Below are 21,874 nucleotides of genomic sequence, written 5' to 3' on the forward strand. Positions count from 1 at the left end.
GTTGCTTTCACTGTTTGATAACATTTAAGTACTTTCGCTCTTCCAGCTTTTATCTGACTAGTATATACGACCACTCCATATTTGAAGCATTCAGTAAAGTGGTGCAGAAGCTCATTTCTCAACTACCAACATTGGAAAATCTGCTGAATATTTTTATTTCGGTAAGTGACTCTCGAGGATGGAATTTTTTTTTTTTTTTATTGATTAATTAGTGCTCACTTTTTCTCAAGAAAGGTGACAACTGTTTCTGTGATCCTGTTACTATTATTTTTCCATATGGTATTTGCTCAGCCCCTCTACACTTAACTCCTTTTGCTTTCCTATGGGATTTGCCAAAAATGCAATTTAGAAAGGAAAGTTAAGATTAGAATCCCCCTGTAACCCTATCAAACGTTTCTGTTAAAGCTTTATTTTTACCTTGTTTCCTCTTTCATTTACTTTTTCAACAGGGTTATGTAAACCTTGCTTCTAATAGTGTCTGCTTCAGATTCCTTACTTGAACTCTCCTCCCAACCCCAGACTGTTTGGTAATTTCTTCTAGCAATTTGAAACCACTGTGCGCCCTAAGTGGCTAGGGTATGCCCAGACGTGGGTCTCTTGCTTGCTGCGCCACTGGACTCAAGCTAGCCTGGCTGATGAAGGGGGATATCCTGAAATTGGTCTCAGGATGCTTGAATCCTGTCCAGGGAGGACCTGGCTTGGCAGTTCGGGCTGTACTGCAAGGGTCAAGACTGTTTTGCATATGGCCGGGTCCGAACTGGGGTTACGTGGCAAGCAAAATAACAATGGATTAAACCCATATCTGTGACTGGGGGTGAGTGTTTGAAAAGTTTCAACACTCTGTCCATCATTTGATTTTGTGATGTTATCCTAAAGTAATGCCAAAATTCAGTGCTTCACAGACAATTTCTTTCCTCTGCCTCCTCTCTCTAAGTCTGATGGGAAATGACATAGCTTCGATCTTAGAAGGGATAATTTTCTACATCCATGGTGGTAAGTGCCTCAAGCAAGATGGCATTGTGTAAATTACAGTCAGTGGTCCTAACTTGGGTTTTTGTGTTAAGAAGCAAAGTATTTCTTGATTTACATCCCTTGATGTAAAGTGCTGTTGTAAGCAGTCAGGGAAGGCTCACCTTCAGGCTTTGGAGCTCCCTGTTAGGGCCACGCTTTAACAGGCCCTCTTACAAGTTCCTCTCATTCAATCATTTCTAGTACTTGGTGTCTTCCTTCTCTTGTGAAACACTACTGCCTGGAAACGGGGAGCCATGCTCTCATAATTTGGATGTGGCTGAAGCTATTCCTCATTCATTTTATTTTGAGTTAACTATTAACTTTATTTTCTGTTGTGTTTTGGTCACTGGTCTCATAGTTATAAAGCATCCATGTGGCTAAAAGCAATTCAATTTGACTTGTTTTCATTTATAAAAACTAGCAGTGGCATTTCCTTCGCACCACTAGGAAATGTATTCCTTGGGTATGCATCTGAGGAGGTTCTTCTACTGGACAAAGAAAGATTAAGCACCTACCAAAGTGAGGGTTTCTTCTCGAGCTGAACCACCTCATCTCTTGTCATTTGAGGTAGACAGTGTTATGCTATACTGTAAGAACTGGCATAAATCATGTATCCTCTTTCCGGGCCACTGTGCGCTTTACTCACTGTAAAATCAAAAAAAGAAACAGACCATTTTTTCTCTAAGCGCTGCAATTTCAGATAGTTTCTCTGCACTTTTTCCATTTCTGACAATGAACTTAGAATCGGGACTTTTCAAGATGTTTCAAATTATAGAAACTCACATGAAATACCATATACATAAAGACTGCATTTGGGTGAACCTATGCCAACTTCTCTGGTGATAGTTATGTACTAGTAAGTGGATACAACACCAGGCTCTTTATCTTTAGTCTGCTACAGTTACTTGTTCTTTCCTGTGTTTTTTACAAGAACCGCTGTGGCTGCAAGCAAGTCCTTTGCATAATTTTATCTTTGGTATGTAGTTACTGGGTGCTGGCACTTGATCAGGCCAAAAACTGTCTCCCAAAGTCTGTAATACACATGCTTATTCCTTTGCACTCTTTGCCTGCCGTCTAATGTGTGTGTCAGCAATATTGTATTATGGCATTTCTTCAGTGCTTTCCTGCCTCTTGTCAAGACCCCAGAACTCTTTCAGGCATTCTGGTGACTAATTACTTCATCTACAGTGCATGGATCGGGGAATCATTTTCATAATAGCATATTAGGTTTTGGTGTTTTGATGCGAGGTGCGTGCACTTAATGGCATTTATACACACGTTATTCTTGTGATTGCATGCAAAAGAGTGAGACTTTTGCATCACAAACGGCACATACAGATTCACCTGAATCCAGCATTTGGAAAAACCCAGGTACTTCGTTGTCTTTTGAAATTTTAATTATTGTTGATTGTCTTCAGTTTTGGTGTGTTGTATTGAAAGAGTGCTCCCACTTAGTTGAGGTTTTTTATGATTGGACTATCCTCTTTATTTTTGTTTGATGCCCATAGGTGTATTTTGAAACCTCATTAACGCTTTCTGCAGACTGTTAGTGTTGGTATGGTTATGTCATTCCAAGTTGAATGATGTTGGGCGTATTTGAAATAGCAAGTAAACTTATTGTTTTTTCCTGGTGAAGATGATGATTCGTCACTAAACTTCCTTTCGTGTGTTACATTTTTAATGTATAGGAATTTCTGTACTGCCTTTCAGGATGTTTAGCCTAGTGCTGAGATAAAGTACTGATGTCAAAATGCATGCAATGCACATTTGCCTTTCATATTGAAGATACTACACGAGGTTGCCTTGATCACTATAGGTTTGAGGCTCATAACAAGCAAACTATGATGAACAAGTTATGATTAGGGTAAAACACTCATTTATTTTGTACAGCTTTTAAATTCCTCTTACACAAACTGCAGTGGTTTGCATACATTACTTTCCTCTTTTACAGAATTATGCATTTTAAATAAATATTTGACAGTTTGTCTCCCTTTTTTTTTTCCATAGAACTCTGGCATTGAGAAGGCGTTCCTGTTCGATGTAGTCAGCAAAATCTATATTGCAACAGACAGCTCTCCTGTCGACATGCAATCCTACGAGCTGTGCTGTGATATGATTGATGTAGTAATTGATGTGTCCTGTATATATGGGTGAGTAACCTAATTGCAAGTGTGCCATTCTTGACAATGCCTCAATATTCCGTTCACAATTGTATTTGTTTACCACCAAGGAAATCATCAAGATTTATTGAATTTCAAAATAAATAAATCTGCTCTACAACCCCTTCTCTCGTAACACTTTTTGTACCACGTCTTATCCAGTCTTTAGCTTATAGTGCAACGGGTCAGGTTTTTTTTTTCTTCAAATCTCTTGGCAAGTAGGCCCTTGAGAATTACATTTGAATATATTTTCTTTCTGTTTCATTGGTTCATCTCGTTATTGTGAGGTTTTTTTATTTATTTTTTGATTCATGGCCTTGGAAGCTACGTGTATGCTTCCACCTCACTTATATAGGCACAAGTCTGCTGTGCCATGCTTAATGGAATATGCTTTCCAATGCCATGTTTCTTGGCTCCTCCAGTGTGTCGTGCAATCCTGTAATCCGTTACATACATTCATTCAGGTAGCAATCTTTTGTGCACAATTAGGCTCTCCTGTTTTCAGTTTCTATACGTAGTGATTGCTGATGTGTTTTTACAACTCCTACAAATTGGTGATTATTGTTGTTTACATTTATTGTGCAATTAAGTAATTCGATGATGGTGTTTTTCCAGTGCATGTAAATAATTTTGCTTTTATTTCTTGTTGTTGATTTATTGTTAATAGTTTCGGCTCCTAATAGTTCCTTTTACCCTTTTCTTGTGTTTGCTCTTTCTTTGTTTCTTTTATTTCCCTGCCTGTCTTGGTTCCTAGCAGTCGAACATATGGTTCAAACTTCTGGTCCCAGGATCTTGGTCCCACCCATGTGTGAAGGATGTGAATGTCGGGAGATATGTTTGTATCTCATTAGATTTGGATTACAGCAGCTAAAAGGTGAATGGTGGGCATCCAACACACCATCCCTGTGCTCTTTTCTTTAGTCATAGGACAATGAGCGACTGAAAGAATATTTTCTCCTTCGGATATGAGGCAAATTTGGTGGGGTATTCTGTGCTCCATTATTGCAATCTACTGTTGTGATGTCTTATTCGCTGGATCAAGGTGCCAAGAAAGGAATGGAGCAATGTATTATTAGTATTGGATTTGGGCCTTCTCGTCCTCTCCCCAGTCATAATGAGAAGCTAGTGAGGAATTAATATGTACATTGTGCTGTCACCAAAGGTCATTAAGCCAACAATGTACTGTTCTATCAAAAGAAGCTGATCATACAAAAATAATTCCATGACTTACTGGGACATTTTCGTGTTTGACCCTGTAGCTGACTCTGAATGAAGGCAACTAGTGCTACGTAGGATGTTACCTGCTAAATCCAGGAAGACGACAATGCGAGATGTGTGTACTTTTGTGAAGCTTTTCATTACTTAACCTTGAAGATATATTTATTCAACTTTGTACATTGTTTTGCTGTAAATACTGTATATTTTGCTTTGCCTTACTTTTGTTGTACTCTTGGCTTTTCCTGAGTTAAAGAGGTAAGCCGGGAGTACTATAGTAGAAAGTCATATCGACTAATAGCGAAAGCGTTTAAATTTAGCCCATTTTGTTTTTTTGGAATCCAGGGTGAAAACGTTTAAGCAACGGTTTCTGCTTGGTGTGTGGGTTTAATTTTTTTTTAAAGATGTATGTGTACTGCTGTGCTCCTACTTGGGGGTGTGCGAGAATTGCTCCAGCTACTTGAGCTTTGTGTTCTGTGTAGCAGTTGCCCCATATGCACCCCCTTTCTCTAGTCCTTTGGAAAGAACAAGCAAAGCCAAATATCTTAAGTGCAGCACAACAGAATGCATAGCGTATCGAACTGAATTCAGGGGAAGTCATACAGACGTTGGATGGCCGTAAGGAAATACTTAGGCCTTCATTACAACACAGGCGGTCTACAGACCGCCAGGGCTGCAGTGGCGGTCGGAGTCCGCCAGGGTGGCGGTCTGACAGTCACATTATGACCTTGGTGTTTCTGCGACGGTCGGACAGCACTTTTCAGCCTCCTGGCGGTCCCAATACACCAGGGCAGTACTACCCTGGGGATTACGAGTACCTTCTCTGCCGGTGATTACATGGTGGTAGCCCTGCCATGTAAAGGCTGGCGGGGATTGGGTGCAGGGGGCCCCATGGGGGCCCCTGCCCTGCCTATGCACTTGGCAGTGAAAAGCACGACAGGTGCTGGTGCACTTGATGCACTGCAACATTGCCGCAGGTTCAATTATGAGCTGGCGTCAATTTTGTAGCCCGTTTCTCGCTGTGCCAGTGGGCTGAAACTCTTTGTCCGCCCACTAACCCAACAGGAAACACTTAATTGGGGCTGCGGGAAGGAGACCGCACTGGCGGTAACTCCACCGCAGGACTTCAGTGGGTGCCCTTTTTCGTCCACCGAAGTCCCAATGAGGGGCTTAGTGTTTTACATTGGCCATAGTTTGACATTGCAGGAGCATCCATCACAGAAAAGTGCTTAGAGGTATGTCTTTGAGAGTACTGTGAAAGTGCAACACAGTTCACTGTGCCCTGGTTTCCTTTGGAATGCATTCGCTGAGGTGTATTTTTATTGTTATACTCGTTTTAACTGAAAAGCTAAACCCTACATTGTCATGATACATCCTGTTACTCTACTGCAAGGTGTTCTTCACCCTACTTTTCCTGTTCATCAGAAAGGTCGGTCTGATTCAGTTCTCACTTTTCAGATCCCAGCTATACAAAGTAACCTGGTGCCATGTCTTAGTTTGACTTCTATAATCTATAGCAATAACAACCTTAACCTTCTTTTCTCTCCTCCTGTCTCTAGTGCTAACAAAAAAAATCAGTGTTTCCTAGATACATTTCACTGGCATGCCATGCACAGTCTTGTTTAGCTTGGCCCAATTATTTCCTTCTGCAGCTCCATAAAACTTACGAGAACGGCCCTGCATAGCATGCTATCACGTGCATGCTCTCACCTCACTGTGAACTAGGCCTAAAAAAAATGAAGCAGTTCAACATTCAGTGAACTGGATTTCTGATTCAGCCTCCATGTAGATCTTCCCCTCTTCTCTTTTTAGACGGTTGTAAAAGTCCTCAACTTCAGTGACTACCTACATATTTGAGGACCCTCCTTAATTGAATTACTTTACCTGCTAATATCCAACTAATTTTCTGCGTGCCCTCTAGAACTCTCTGCATATTTATTCCCTTTGATATTCTAATGTACACTTACTTCCTGCAGTACACAACCCACCCCATGTCTCCTGCAGCCAGTCATTTGTTTAATCTAGATAGTCAGTCCCACGTGCAGACTCTTCTTTTTTTTTTCCTTTCCTTTTTTCTTAGTCTCTAGGTACTCAGACTAATGTGAGCATGTCCCTTTTTGTCTTTTGCCTTCGAACGTGTGAACCCTCTCATTTACTGCAGACTACTCATGTCTTTACAGTGGTGTGGAATTCAATAAAATATCTACTTGTCGATCAGACAGGATGCTTCATAAATCTTCTTGTCCTCTAAAAAATCTACTTGTCCATTTGGTTCTGTGTAGTGCAGCAACAAATATAGCAACAGTTGAATGTAAGAGCTTTGATAATAGCCTCTCTGATTTTACCAGGGCTAATACCATGGAAGGGTTTGAATACTAGCAGTTTCCCGATTTTACCACCTTTCTGCATATTTACGTACTGGGACTAGAGGTAGCGGTAAAAAGTAGTTCCAGGGTTGGAATGTCCTTTTGAGTCTGTGCAAACCTACTAAATTGCATGTTCTCAGGGTTTCATCAGCTCTTCTCTAATCCTATCCCATACTGAGAAAGGTTGGACATTTACTCCTGACAAGTGTCAGAAGTAAAACTTCTTCCAGAGTTGGTTAGTAAGTGATTGGAGGGAAAGTGAACTTGAGAATGCTCAGCAGACTTTTGCATGAACTAATCTACACATGCATATTTGCTTGTGCTAATGTACAGATCACAGGTATCTTCTAGGAGTACGATTTTCTGGTCTACTTTTTGTAAGTTCTTGGGGATTCATTAAATATTTAAATCTGCACTATTGCAGAGACAAACAACATGGGTACACTTTGGTGACTGTCTTTAGGAATTGTGCCCCAAATTAGGTCTGGCATTAATCAAGACCTTTTCTTTTTGTTAAAATTATGTCTCTCTAGCCATCTTTCGGCTGGCCTCACTGTGAATGATCACAATCTTCTCTTTCACAAGGAACATATTGGCACACAACGTAGTTTTGTTAAGTGCTAGGACCCAATGTGGCAATGTGTGCTTTCTTTAGACGAAAAAGTATTTTAGCTTGTTTTCAATTCTTCTTTCAATAGTGAGGGCCCAGTTGCTCCCACAAAATTAACGTTTTACATAAGCCATGTGAAAACAAGACAGACATTGACAAAAGATAAAGACTAACCACCAGTGTCCGACCCATTTACTTTACTAATGCCCATATATTTTCATATTTTCCATAATCTTGTTGGAGCTGATTACAGTGATTTTCCTTATTGAATTATCTTGATAAAACAGCTAATGTTATCTCAACTGCAGACAATTCCCTTCACTGCTCCATAATGTGGTATGGGCAGATGAAGGATTTGTGCCGCATGGGGGTTGGGCCTAGGACAAATTAATTTGAAAACGTGTTGTCCTTGCCCCCAAACAATATGTCCCGGGTGTCGGACAATAGGAATTCCACACTCCTGCTCTGTTACCCCCATCCCCTTTTCAACGGCACCCATCTCCCCATTTGTATTCTTGTTTTCTGCTAAGCATTTGTTGTGTACAACCTAATGTAATAACAATGTTCAATTGCCAAATGTCTGCCAATCACCACTCAGCTTGTCAGTGTGTGTGGTTTATGTTTTTTTTTTTCTTGTGTACCCTAACATCAGCAACCCGTGGCAATCATTTTTTGTTTCACCAGTGGTGAAAAATCGTACATTGATGCCATTAATAACTTATGAAATAACCAGTAACTACATTCCATACTTATTTATTTTTTACTTGGTAGGCAGTGGACACATGCCCATGTCTTTATCGACTACTTTTCTTTCTATCATTATGTGGTCTTTCCATTCATATTATCCTTGCACCAAATTATTTAGGACCATGGTTAGCTATATTCTATATAGCTGTTTTGAAAAATACTTTGGAGAGAAAGTATTAAAAAATACAGAATCCATGTTGAGCTGTTTCTGAACAGCTAGTACATTTTGCAATGTTTTCCAGTAATGTGGAGTTATGTCATGGTATTTTTTTTCATTTTTAATGCACCATTTGTCAAAAGCATGTCTGTCAAGGAAGCCTACGAAGATATATATATATTTTTTTTTAAATAGATCAAAATATGCATTGAACATTGTCACCACTGGCTTACATGCAGTAGCACTTCTGGTTCTTGTTTTGATTAACTGATCACTGATCCTGGAGGGACTTTCAGTCCTAGTCTTTAATGTTAAGCGGATGGTTTGTTGGTTAAAATGTTTGTCAAGGGCAACAAACATTCTCTTGAAGATTTTCCAGGAGATTTAAATGGTTTCACCTACCTTTTTTATGGTCATGTTTGATCACGCAGCTGTCGTCAGACAATTATTTGAGAACAAAAGGAGAAGGCCTTAACTCCGCCCACATGTTGGGAACCAGGAGTACATGTTTTGATTGGAGGAAGTTGTGTGCTTACACATAAAAATTCAAAGTCACCATATAGCTGTTATCGTTTTGTTTATTTATCCCCGGCTGGCTGAAGTTGAACTGTCAAGGGCAAAAATGTGCATCTTAAATTGTCTTAGAACTATAAAATGTATGGTGTTTTTCTGGCAGAAGCACCAATGGGAAGAGGGCAGCCATTAACCTACATGGGGTTTTAGGTCTGGCTTGAAAGTGCAGCTGTCACCTGACCTTTTATCCTACACCAATATTATTCTACTGTTCTTTTCTTCTACACTACTGCATATCCATTCCCATGCTGTCGGCTTGTAATACTTAACATTACAATACAACTTTCCTTAAATACCTGACGTATTGGCTTTGCAAGTGCTTGTTATACCATTCCTCCTTGACTTCACACCAGTCCTGATGCTGATATGTATATAGCTGGGGGAGTGGGAGTCCCCAAAAAGCTGTCTCCATCTTGCTTGTACTCACATGCAGCTACCTTCCTTGGAAATCTGTGGGGTAGCACTTCTACCTTGTGAATGAAACTAGGAAAAATGCCTCAGATGTTAAGTCAGAGATGTGCATATTGCTGTACTGTGACATCATCCCTTTTCTCACTCCTCTCAGTGGCTTGCATTCTATTTTTCCTATCCTAAACTTTTTTATGTTCATTACAATTGGCACATTTTCTTATGATTATTCTTTTTTCCTGATTGCTTCAGCCTCAATAGTGCAAACTATGCTTATCTTCAATAGCATGTAACTGCTCTGGTAAGGAGTATGTTTTAACATCTGGAGGTATGTAGTTTTCCCCTCATCTCAGAAGATAAACAGATCCCTTTATGCGAAAATGCCCTTGTTGTCAGAGAGGTCAACAGATAGGAACACCGGAAATTTACCTCATGTCGCAGGGCTATTGGTCAGTTTGCTTGTTGGCCAGTGTTATTTATCCCTTAAAATTAATTTGTATTTCCAAAAGCAAAAAAAAAAAAATCTCAAGTCTAAAACCACACTCTGGTTTGTACTGTATTGCTTCTAGTTCTATGTTATAATCCGATGTGTTTTAAAATATGTATCTCCTCAATCTTTGTCCTTCTATATTCACTGTTGTCTGAGTGTATTTTCAGAAATATATCGGTCAGACTTGTATTTCTAGCACTAATTTTGTAAGAGGATCTTAAATAATGCTGAATCAGAGGAAAATGATCTGAGTACTTGTAGTGTCGTATGACACTAGAATACAATTTTGACACAATGTGTACCTAAATGAATAGTTGGAAGTTTGGGAATGATGGGGGATGCAGGGGAAGGAAAAAGAATGTCTTAACATGTTGGTAAAGACCATTTTAGTAGCCTGGCTGCCTCATCCACTCCGTTGATATTGCGTTTCAAGACAGTTATTTGTGCTCTAGAAATTCTTTGGTAATGATTTAAAAAGCTACCATCCATAATATTCACATTGTGTTTTTTTTTGGGGGGGGGGGGGGGGGCTTTCATTCAGTTATGAAGCATATGTTGTCTGGCTGACAAAAATCATTAGGATGTTATAAGTGACTACCATATTTTCAAGCTAAAACATGTTAAAAAGTGGGTGGGTGAACATGACCAGGGTGGGATTGGTGGTAGACACAAACACTTGGCTTGAGAAGTGTATGACAAAGGTGCTGATGATAGGGGAATAAAGGGAAGGATCATCTTCCACCTTAAATTGTGCACTTTGCAAGTATGTGCCAGAGACCTTAACAGGTCAAAAAAAAGTCACCATTTCAATATAGCGATATTGGACCACACAGCAACATTCTCTCTTTCAGTGCTCAACATCAGCAATCATTTTTGTGCCTTTGCCTCTTTACTCACTAGTCGTCACCAGCGAGAGCTTGCATGCACAAACGTCCATCTGTTTAGTTATGCAGAGCTTGTTGGGTTTCCTGTTCTTTGTCAGTTTAAAAGAAAAGCGTTTCTGGTGATTTCTCCACTATTATGAGAGCAGGGCATTTTTGAGCGTCTTGGAGGCATACATACTATTCATTAACTTTTGAGCAGTATGTGCTCTTTCTGGTGTATTTATGGAGAAAATAAACATCTGAGGCTATAGATGTTTATATTTCTTTTTCAAATTCAGAAAATTTTATTTGAGGTTTGAAGGTGTTCCATTAGTAATAGAAAGCCATTTGCACAGAATACTCTTCGTTGCGAAACCCACCCCTGCACCCAGCCCCCCCTGACCCTCCCTCCCCCCCCAATGGCTCTTCTTGGGTAGTGATTAGAGTCCTGTGGAAATGTTACTTACTGGAGAGGGAGTCATCTTATATTTTAGTGTCTTGAGTAGTCCGCGCTGTGGCTTGCCTATATCCATCAGATGGATCATCGTGTTTTCGTGTCTGGTTCAGACTTTTTTTTTCTTGAGCTCTCGGATAGAATATGTATTTGTTTTGCCTTGTGGAAAGCTAAGCATGCAAGCATCTTGTTTGTTTCAGGAGCAGCTGGGTTTCTGAGAAGTCCGATTTTGGGCGACGCAGAGTAACATCTTCATCCAACGCTGATTCTGTAGATGGATGTCTTGACCACATGGGAGCAGTACACCCAGGGATAAGGTCTGTAATGCCTTTCTGGTTAATAGTTAAGGCAGTCCCTTCAAAGTGGGCAAATAAACCATTGCCCTCTAAGACGATACCTGGACTTTTAAATGGGCTTGAGCAACAGTACATGATTGTAGAAACCTGCAATGACTAGCCATTGCTGTGAGCCACTTTTTTGAAGGGTGAAAGCTACACCTTCACTTGAACCTCCTGGTAAAGTGAAGTTTGACTGTAGCAAGTCTCTTTGCTTTGGTGATTGTTTTATTTTTGACTGTGATATTATCAGGAAAACAAATAAATGTTAAAGTTGATGTCCGGTAAAAAGTAGAACTACCTAGTATTGGGTAGTGGTTAGTTATGGAGTTGTATTATAGACCAAATAGGGCTCTTTGGCAATAAAGATAGCCTCTCTTACAGCAATAGACACAAGGTATTCTTACAGTCCTAGTTTTCAAAACCTTTCCTATATGTTTTATTTTTCAGGGCACATATTTTACTTAAATAGCATAATTTACTGTTGTACTAGATCTAAAATAATCCCCTTGTTTTGGCAACCTGCCTTTGCTATATTTAATCGGTGTTCAGTAGTGCTTTTGGGCTTTTTCTCTTTCTGTTACATGCTTAGGTTTTCCTGTAAATACTAGGCTTGTCCATGTAGTTCAAAAGTTTGCCAAATCAGCGAGTACAGGACTACTTTTCAAGAAAGAACAAAGAATGTTCTATTTAAAAAAAATAAATAAAAAAAAAAAATTATTTCCTGGTACAAGCTCATAGCTTACTGATACACAGATGCCTTATGGAGAAGTGCAGGCGACACAAGGGGACCAACGCAGCAGTGACTAGCCAGTGACCTCATATCTTATTTGCTTACTCAGACTAAGTACATAACCTTCCCCTCCCCCTTTCTTCAAAGCTCGCATTATTGTTAATCAAGCTTATCTTGCAGTTTCCACACATCCACCTAGCAGTCTGTCCATGCTTGATGCCTGTGTTCACTAGACCCTCCCATTGTTCCTCCTCATCCCTCTCCATGCCCCCTCATTCAAGGTTCTCGTTTGGTTATCTTTTTCTCTGAAAAGAGTGGCTTTCTGAAGAAAAAAAATTGTACTCCAAGATCTTCAATTTTCGCTTATCTGGAGTGTCCATTTCTTATTAAGCTAGCGAGTGGGTTGACATATCTCCTTTTCTCACTCAGATTATTAACTATTGGCTCTTTTCTTTCTGTTCTAAAGATAAGGTTCACATTCTTATCTCGTTTTATTAGATTTTTTAGGCCTAAGACTGTCGCATGCAAGATGCTATACCACCCAATTACCTCTGTCAATCGTACAGATGCATTGCTACCCATCATAAATACCTACATGTAATAAAAATTTAATCTAGACAAAAGATGGGCCAGTTAGCCAGGCGACTAGCTTCTTAAGGGGCTGTTCTTCTCTGTGCACAGTAAATGTTGCATATTTTCAGCTAGTGTCTGAATTGTGGATCTCCTTGGTGTTTCAAGTTAGCATTAAAATGGACTTCAGTGGCTCACTCAATTTTGTTTGTCTGGTGTGTTGAATTCCTATTGCCAAACAAAGGACGTATTATTTGGGGTCAAGTGTCACTGCTTTACTTGTTTATTTTATTCAGAGGACAAAGCATCCGTAGTTATTAAAAATTGTATACAAGTATCTTTAGTGTTAGGTCGAGCACTTTAAGGAACACAGGGAGTTGTTGCATTAAAGACAAATATATACACATTTTTATTTGAAAAAAAAGTACAGTAGGTGGCTTTTAAAAATACTTTGAGAATGCTCCTTCGTTATATGCGAGTACATGCAGTAGAATGAAAATTCGAGGGATGATTTTTATTTTGTAAGCACTTTACCTAAAGTATATATGCAACTTGGAAAAAACAAAGGCTGCCGACAATTTTACTGTTAATTAGCTTTCTGTATAAAATGTACTCGAAGATATTTGCAGCTAAAAATACCAAACATCAGAGACAGACTGAGTAAATTACATGCATTTATTAAGAACCTTAAATCACGTTAATGCAGAATCAGGATAGAACCAATATGATATACTTGGGAGAAACTGCTTCTTTTTCAAACAGCACCTTATCAAGGACAGGTATCGATTTGTATGATTTTTGTGAACTGATACATTATATCTCCTCTAGGATTTGACTGTTGTAAATGTTTTGTAAAGCTACTGATTGTTGACAATGTTGTAAATGTTTTGTAAAGCTACCCAGTTCATTATCTGGATGTAAGAGAAATTATGTCTCCTACTTCATTATTTTTAAAAGGGAAGGTTTAGGAGACCGGTTATAAATGTGTATTGAGCAATAGCGCCAGTTTACTGCACTTTTTCTCCCTCCTTGTTATATTGTGAGGGCCCAGGAAACAATGCGTTAACGGCCTTCAAACTTTGAAAAGTTTAAAGAGGAGGAATATTATAGATCTTGGTTAGTGACCTAAAAATCTTGACCTGATTACTTACAGTCTGTTACTGGGCTTTTTTGAGCGTTAAAGGAATGGGCATAATAGACACAGCAGTCAAAAGTACAAAACTGTGACTGTTTTCCACAGGTTAGTGTGCTTTAGTGTTTTGTCTTGAATTTGTGTTCTTTGCTTTGCCCAAACGAAAGTGGTAAACAACTGTTCAGCCTTTACAAATCATGAATTTGATGTGTAACATAAAACAGTCTAATAACTCACAAGAGTGGTAAACTGAAATGTTTATCCTTCTTTTATGTTGTCATAGTAGCAGTTGTGTTAGCAAGTTCCAGCTTTCAAACCTCTTTAATTTATGGTGCACAATTGGGAATAAGATTGCTGTGTGATTACAACACAGCAAGTCCTAACTTTTTCTCCTGGAATAAAATTTCATGTTTGCACTTTAGCAAAATCTAGTACATTTTGTTTAGTAATAGCAGAGGGCTGCGCTGTGGAGTCAGACCAAAAGAGGCACAGTGTGAGATGTGAATAATTTGTATAGTTATCTAGTCCCATGGCTTGTTAAGTGACAATTTCAAAATTACGTCATCTTCCCCCGCCCCCGTGAAAAAAGATTGTAACCATCAGTCGATGGAATCCTCTAGTTTTAGATTATTTTATATTGACAGAAAATGTCTTGACAGTGTCAGCATGTCATGTAGATGGCAATGGAAACTCTAATCTCAGTCTGTTGTGATAATAGTGGCTTACCTGATAGCCTTCTCCTCACAAATGGATATTGATGTCCAATGTTGTGATTAAATAGAGAGCGCTCCATTGTTTTCATACCCTGTCTGACTGGCTTAGGCCAGTGTTATCATGACAAGTTACTACTTGTAATGCTAGCACAAAGATACTATACCACCTGGCCCTGCCCCCTACGCCCCCCCCCCCCCACTCAAAAAAATAAGAATGGTTTACGTTTATGGCCAACTTGGTTGGCGGAGCAAAAGCTGCTTTGATACAGTGATGTCATGGAAACTACTGTTCATGGCCCAGACACCGGTCGTCAATGTAGCAATAAGCGTGGATGAAAATAGTTGTAAACCTAGCACATGGTTGTTGCTCGTTGGTAGGAAGAATCTATTTAGTTCCTAATGTTTTGAAGCAGTAAAAAAATGACATCTGAAAACCCTCATTCAACACATCACTCATTTGTTGCAGCAACATGACTGTCCCAATGGTCAGTCACTGTGTCAGACTGGGCCACAGTTTTGGAAGATATCACAGTACTTGAAGGGGCCATCTAGAAAGAGTGACGAGACAATGAATACGTTTAGCACTACAACAAGTGGATTAAACTATGCAGATAAATTACAACATCTGAGGATTTGTCCATACATGACCTGCCATTTCATACAGATTACCTTTTGCCCTTATGTGACCTACCACAGCGGCATACTGATGCCGTAGTATGTAGAAACATTGTACATTTGATAACTCTTCTACTGAATGTCTGAGAAATAATAGTGTCTGCAATAAAGGATGACACCTATCATGGAGGCTGAGATTTACATTCCCATTATCTAGAATGGTAACCACATTTATTTTGCACATTTCCTTTTAGGAACAATTAACAGTACAATCATCCATTTGAGTTTTTCATTAAGATCAACCAGTGTGTTACTCTGTTAACTTTAATCTCCTACCATCCAACTTGATCCAACCAATGCGTCATACCCCACCAGTAAATCCCAAAGAGTTTGCTTGATTGCCCTCTGAAACTGTTTGGCACGCAAAAGGGACTACGTTGTCATGTGCCTTCTCATGACGCACAGGGAACCTGTAACAAGTCATTGAGTCTGTCAAAGTGAGCTGACGAGCAACTCGCACTGAGTTGATTCGTACTTGCCACCCAAGTACCAAATTGCAACCCCAGTAACACATTTTCCTAGAACCAGTATGCTGGGTGCAGTGTATTGTTACAGATGGTTTGTACCCATGAACCTTCCAGACGTTTTCCATCACAGGGTTGGCAGGATCCCTTTGCTGGGGACACAAACCAATAAGGCATCTTTCACTTTAGAACTGACATCCTGCCAGACCTCTGTCTTCAATATGCCCGAATACATACGCAGTCACAAAAATCACATGATGAAGGTACATTATTGGGTTATGTAATGTGTGGCTTTTAGAATAGTGATTTTAATTGTTTTACATACTGGGTCTATCAGCTGTCCTGATAAGGCCCTTAGTTATTAATGTGTTGAGATAAACTTCTTGGGATGAAGTAAAAAGAACATTTAACAGATCACATCCGGTTTGTAAGAATCTTACCAAAGGACATACTTTTGTTCCAATAAACCTGTTAACACCAACCCAGCTGTAAGACTTTGAGTACTTAGACTTATTCTATAAATTTTCCCTTGTCATTTCAGTCAGACTAACTCTACAAGGATTATTTTTTTTCTGTTATATTTCTCTTGTTTTGTTTTTGTAACACAGGTCCCTCAGTCATCAAGAGCTTTGGGTCACTAACACACTACACATAGCATGACACATGATTGATGTGACTGAGGTTTTACATGCCGTAGGATGATGTCTCTGAAAAAATATTTTATATTGCAGCATGATTAATATATATGCCAGTAATCTATTACCTTCAAGGTTGGAGGCATCCTTTCTCCCTAGCTTGATTGGATTTGGTCTCAGTGATGACTTTAAAAGTTGAACTCTGTTCTTGAAAGATAGACCACATGCTTTTGGAATCAGGAGGACCTTCGGCAGTCAACAGGACTAAGTTCTGGGGTGTGAAGGCTTGCTGCCTAATTGGAGTGGAGGTTGAAGGGGAGAGGATTGTGGGGGATTTGGAGGTGTCTTTTAAGTACAGGTGTGTCAGGGACGATGCATACCCAGTAGCCCTTTTCAGAAAAATGACCTTGCCAGAAAACTGATTTTTAGCTTCTTGCAGAATACAAGAAGTGAGGAGTAGATCCTGATGTGTCAAGGTAGGTCATCCCAGGATTTGGAGGCTTGCTAAGAGAATGATCGACCTCCTGTTCTGCTTCTGTGGATGTGGTGTGTGTGCAAGTGAGTGATTCTGAACCAAGTTGTCTGGTGGGTTGGTGGAAGTAAAGCCAGTGATTCAGATATGCGCGTCCTGTGTTGTATAGCGACTTGTACGCATATGTGAGAAATTTGCCCTGGCAGCGCTTCTCAGAGAGCTCCACTGGCTCCTCATTCAGGAGTGGTGTGGGCTCGGAGTGGGAAGACAAGTCTGACGGCGGCATTTTGAATAGTTTGAAGTCTGTGAAGAAGATGGATTGGGATGCTGGCGTAAAGTGTGCTGCCATAGTTCAGTCTGCTTGTGATTAGAGCCTGCGTGATGGTACATCAGGTGTCCAGTGGGAACCACTTCAAGATTTTACGTAACATGCAGATGATGTGAAAGCATGAGGAGGTGACTGTGCTGACCTGGGACTTCATGGTGATGATGATGTCAAGGATGAGGCCTGGGTTCCTGCTCTGATCGAGTGAGGAGGGTTAGATTTCAGAGGTCCACCAGGTGAAGTCCAAAGTGAACTCTTATTCCAGAAGAGCAGCACTTTAGTTTTGTTGAGCTTGACAAAGCTTTCTTCCACCCTATTGGTTATGCGTATTTCAAAAGTTTGTCTTGGTGATGATCGGGCCATCTGAGAGGGGGAAAAAATTAGCTCGGTGTTGTCTGCATAGGATGTGATGTTGATTCCATGTATGTACTAACTAAGCTACTATTTTATGCAGTATGCATATACGATACAATGGATCTCCCACTACTCACTACTGCGCAGTAAACCGCACACCTCATATAGCCTGAGTCTTTACACATGTCCCATACATTATGAAGGTAAAGAGACCGCATGACATCTATCTAAGGAAAACCAGCAGATTCTCTACTGATGTTAGTTCCCGAGTGTTATTGCAGAAAACTTGTTCCTCATTCTTTATGGTCTACTAGTTTGCATTTATTTTTCCTTCTTCTCATAAGGTAGAGTCTCTTGTTGAGGTTTCCTATCTTTTTGCTCTACTGCTACATTAATGTATAATATTTATTATTTCTACTAAATGTGTCTAGACAGTATAATAGAGATGTCTAGCCGCAGAATTCTTACTTAAGAATATTGCTTAGGCGTCAGACTGGATCTGGAAATTTTTGTGTAGCCCACTTGCGCGCCAGTAGGTGGAATCATTCAGCTCCGCGTGACATCGTCCATGCCAGAATGTGATGTGTGCGATAGGTGCCACCCCAGCATGCTGATCTCTGCTCCTTATTTTCCTTTCCATCAACACTGATCAGGACGAGGTCCCATCAGTAGTTTTCTGACTGAATCTTTCGACCATTCGTCGAATTTGATCAGTGTTCCTTTTTTCCACTGTTTTTTTTTTTTATATATGTCTCCCAAGATAGACTGGTTTGAAGCCTTGTGGTGCATGTCACAGGCAAATGTCTGCGATAGACCCCCACTTGATATGTTTGTAATGCCTGGAACAGGACCACAACTCCAAAGGCCTGTGCAAATTGCAGGACTAGGCACCCAAAGGCCATTCGCAAGCGGGTCATTGTGAGAAAGTAGCCTCTTTCTAGCCTTGTTACCCCCCACTTTTGGCCTGTTTGTGAGTGTCTGTCAGGGTGTTTTCACTGTCTCACTGGGATCCTGCTAGCCAGGGCCCAGTACTCATAGTGAAAACCCTATGTTTTCAGTATGGTTGTTATGTGTCACTGGGACCCTGCTAGTCAGGACCCCAGTGCTCATAAGTTTGTGGCCTATATGTATGTGTTCCCTGTGTGATGCCTAACTGTCTCACTGTGGCTCTGCTAACCAGAACCTCAGTGGTTATGCTCTCTCTGTACAAATTGTCACTAACAGGCTAGTGACCAATTTCACCAATTCATATTGGCATACTGGAACACCCTTATAATTCCCTAGTATATGGTACTGAGGTACCCAGGGTATTGGGATTCCAGGAGATCCCTATGGGCTGCAGCATTTCTTTTGCCACCCATAGAGAGCTCTGACAAATCTTACACAGGCCTGCCACTGCAGCCTGAGTGAAATAACGTCCACGTTATTTCACAGCCATTTTACACTGCACTTAAGTAACTTATAAGTCACCTATATGTCTATCCTTTACCTGGTAAAGGTTAGGTGCAAAGTTACTTAGTGTGAGGGCACCCTGGCACTAGCCAAGATGCCCCCACATTGTTCAGGGCCAATTCCCCGGACTTTGTGAGTGCGGGGACACCATTACACGCGTGCACTACATATAGGTCACTACCTATGTGTAGCTTCACAATGGTAACTCCGAGTATGGCCATGTAACATGTCTATGATCATGGAATTGCCCCCTCTATGCCATCCTGGCATAGTTGGCACAATCCCGTGATCCCAGTGGTCTGTAGCACAGACCCTGGTACTGCCAAACTGCCTTTCCCGGGGTTTCACTGCAGCTGCTGCCAACCCCTCAGACAGGCTTCTGCCCTCCTGGGGTCCAGCCAGGCCTGGCCCAGGATGGCAGAACAAAGGACTTCCTCTGAGAGAGGGTGTTACACCCTCTCCCTTTGGAAAATGGTGTGAAGGCAGGGGAGGAGTAGCCTCCCCCAGCCTCTGGAAATGCTTTCATGGGCACACATGGTGCCCATTTCTGCATAAGCCAGTCTACACCGGTTCAGGGACCCCTTAGCCCTGCTCTGGCGCGAAACTGGACAAAGGAAAGGGGAGTGACCACTCCCCTGACCTGTACCACCCCTGGGAGGTGCCCAGAGCTCCTCCAGGGTGCTCCAGACCTCTGCCATCTTGGAAACAGAGGTGCTGCTGGCACACTGGACTGCTCTGAGTGGCCAGTGCCACCAGGTGACGTCAGAGACTCCTTCTGATAGGCTCCTTCAGGTGTTGCTAGCCTATCCTCTCTCCTAGGTAGCCAAACCCTCTTTTCTGGCTATTTAGGGTCTCTGTCTCTTGGGATTCCTTAGATAACGAATGCAAGAGCTCATCCGAGTTCCTCTGCATCTCTCTCTTCACCTTCTGCCAAGGAATCGACTGCTGACTGCGCTGGAAGTCTGCAAAACTGCAACATAGTAGCAAAGACGACTACTGCAACTCTGTAATGCTGATCCAGCCGCCTTCTCGACTGCTTTCCTGGTGGTGCATGCTGTGGGGGTAGTCTGCCTCCTCTCTGCACTAGAAGCTCCGAAGAAATCTCCCGTGGGTCGACGGAATCGTCCCCCTGCAACCGCAGGCACCAAAGAACTGCATCACCGGTACCTTGGGTCTCCTCTCAGCACGACGAGCGAGGTCCCTTGAATCCAGCAACTCTGTCCAAGTGACTCCCACAGTCCAGTGACTCTTCAGTCCAAGTTTGGTGGAGGTAAGTCCTTGCCTCCCCACGCCAGACTGCATTGCTGGGAACCGCGACTTTTGCAGCTACTCCGGCCTCCGTGCACTTCTGGCGGAAATCCTTTGTGCACAGTCCAGCCTGGGTCCACGGCACTCTAACCTTCATTGCACGACCTCCTAAGTTGTTCTCTGACGACGTGGGACTCCTTTGTGCGACTTCGGGTGAGCACCGTTTCACGCATCCTCGTAGTGCCTGTTTCTGGCCCTTCTGCGGGTGCTGCCTGCTGCTGAGAGGGCTCCTTGTCTTGCTCGACGCCCCCTCTGTCCCCTGATGCAATTGGCGACATCCTGGTCCCTCCTGGACCACAGCAGCATTTAAAAACACTAACCGTACGATTTGGAGCTAGCAAGGCTTGTTGGTGGTCTTTCGGCGGGAAAACACTTCTGCACGACTCTCCACGGCGTGTGGGATCCGTCCTCCAAAGGGGAAGTCTCTAGCCCTTGTCGTTCTTGCAGAAACCTACGCTTCTACTGTCTAGTAGCAGCATCTTTGCACCCACAGCTAGCATTTCCTGGGCATCTGCCCATCTCCGACTTGCTTGTGACTTTTGGACTTGGTCCCCTTGTTCCACAGGTACCCTCGACTGGAAATCCATCGTTGTTGCATTGCTGGTTTGTGTCTTTCCTGCAGAATTCCCCTATCACGACTTCTATGTCCTTTGGGGAACTTTAGTGCACTTTGCACTCACTTTTCAGGGTCTTGGGGTGGGCTATTTTTCTAACCCTTACTATTTTCTAATAGTCCCAGCGACCCTCTAGAAGGTCACATAGGTTTGGGGTCCATTCGTGGTTCGCATTCCACTTTTGGAGTATATGGTTTGTGTTGCCCCTATCCCTATGTGTCTCCATTGCATCCTATTGTAACTATACATTGTTTGCACTGTTTTCTAATACTATTACTGCATATTTTGGTATTGTGTACATATATCTTGTGTATATTTGCTATCCTCATACTGAGGGTACTCACTGAGATACTTTTGGCATATTGTCATAAAAATAAAGTACCTTTATTTTTAGTATATCTATGTATTGTGTTTTCTTATGATATTGTGCATATGACACTTGTGGTACTGTAGGAGCTTCACTCGTCTCCTAGTTCAGCCTAAGCTGCTCTGCTAAGCTACCGTTACCTATCAGCCTATGCTGCTAGACACCCTATACACTAATAAGGGATAACTGGGCCTGGTGCAAAGTGCAAGTACCCCTTGGTACTCACTACAAGCCAGTCCAGCCTCCTACAGTCATCAATCTTCTGTATGCTTGTTGAGTGACTCTTCATTGTTCCTGGGCCTGTTCACAAGGGAGGTTCTGGACCAACTCTTGAAGTCACTCGCTCCGGTCATCATCACAATTGTGTAATTCTTCATGCGAGTCCCATATGAAGTCGAGGTAACGCTCTTCTACTTCAAGTCGGTCCTACAGGAAGAAGTAGAAGCGCTCTTTGACTTCTCCACACTGGTCCTATTCATCAAATGAGGCCCGGAACGATGCCATAAGTCCAGGCTCTGCTTCCAGGTCATCCCTGCGGAGCCCATGCCGACACTGGGTCTGCCCCTTAGTTCGCGGAGTTTCCCAGATCAACATCTGTCCAGCTTTGAGAATTTCATGAGATCATGAGCCTCCTTTTTTTAGCATATTGACCCCTCTGGAACACCTTCTTGC

General features: G+C 41.6%; 1 protein-coding gene across 3 annotated transcripts in view; it reads left to right on the top strand.

The window, feature by feature from the left end:
* Positions 1 to 21,874, top strand: part of RRAGC (Ras related GTP binding C) — a 118,791-nt gene that overhangs the window by 73,699 nt on the left and 23,218 nt on the right. For 2 of the 3 annotated variants that reach the window (XM_069223965.1, XM_069223968.1), the window contains 3 exons: positions 47 to 161; positions 3,019 to 3,161; positions 11,254 to 11,370. In XM_069223965.1, the coding sequence (XP_069080066.1) occupies positions 47 to 161; positions 3,019 to 3,161; positions 11,254 to 11,370 (375 nt within the window). The remainder of the gene's footprint in view (positions 1 to 46; positions 162 to 3,018; positions 3,162 to 11,253; positions 11,371 to 21,874) is intronic. The other variant, XM_069223967.1, reaches the window with a different exon arrangement.

Source organism: Pleurodeles waltl, chromosome 3_1, assembly GCF_031143425.1.
Source record: "Pleurodeles waltl isolate 20211129_DDA chromosome 3_1, aPleWal1.hap1.20221129, whole genome shotgun sequence".
Lineage (NCBI taxonomy): Eukaryota > Metazoa > Chordata > Amphibia > Caudata > Salamandridae > Pleurodeles > Pleurodeles waltl.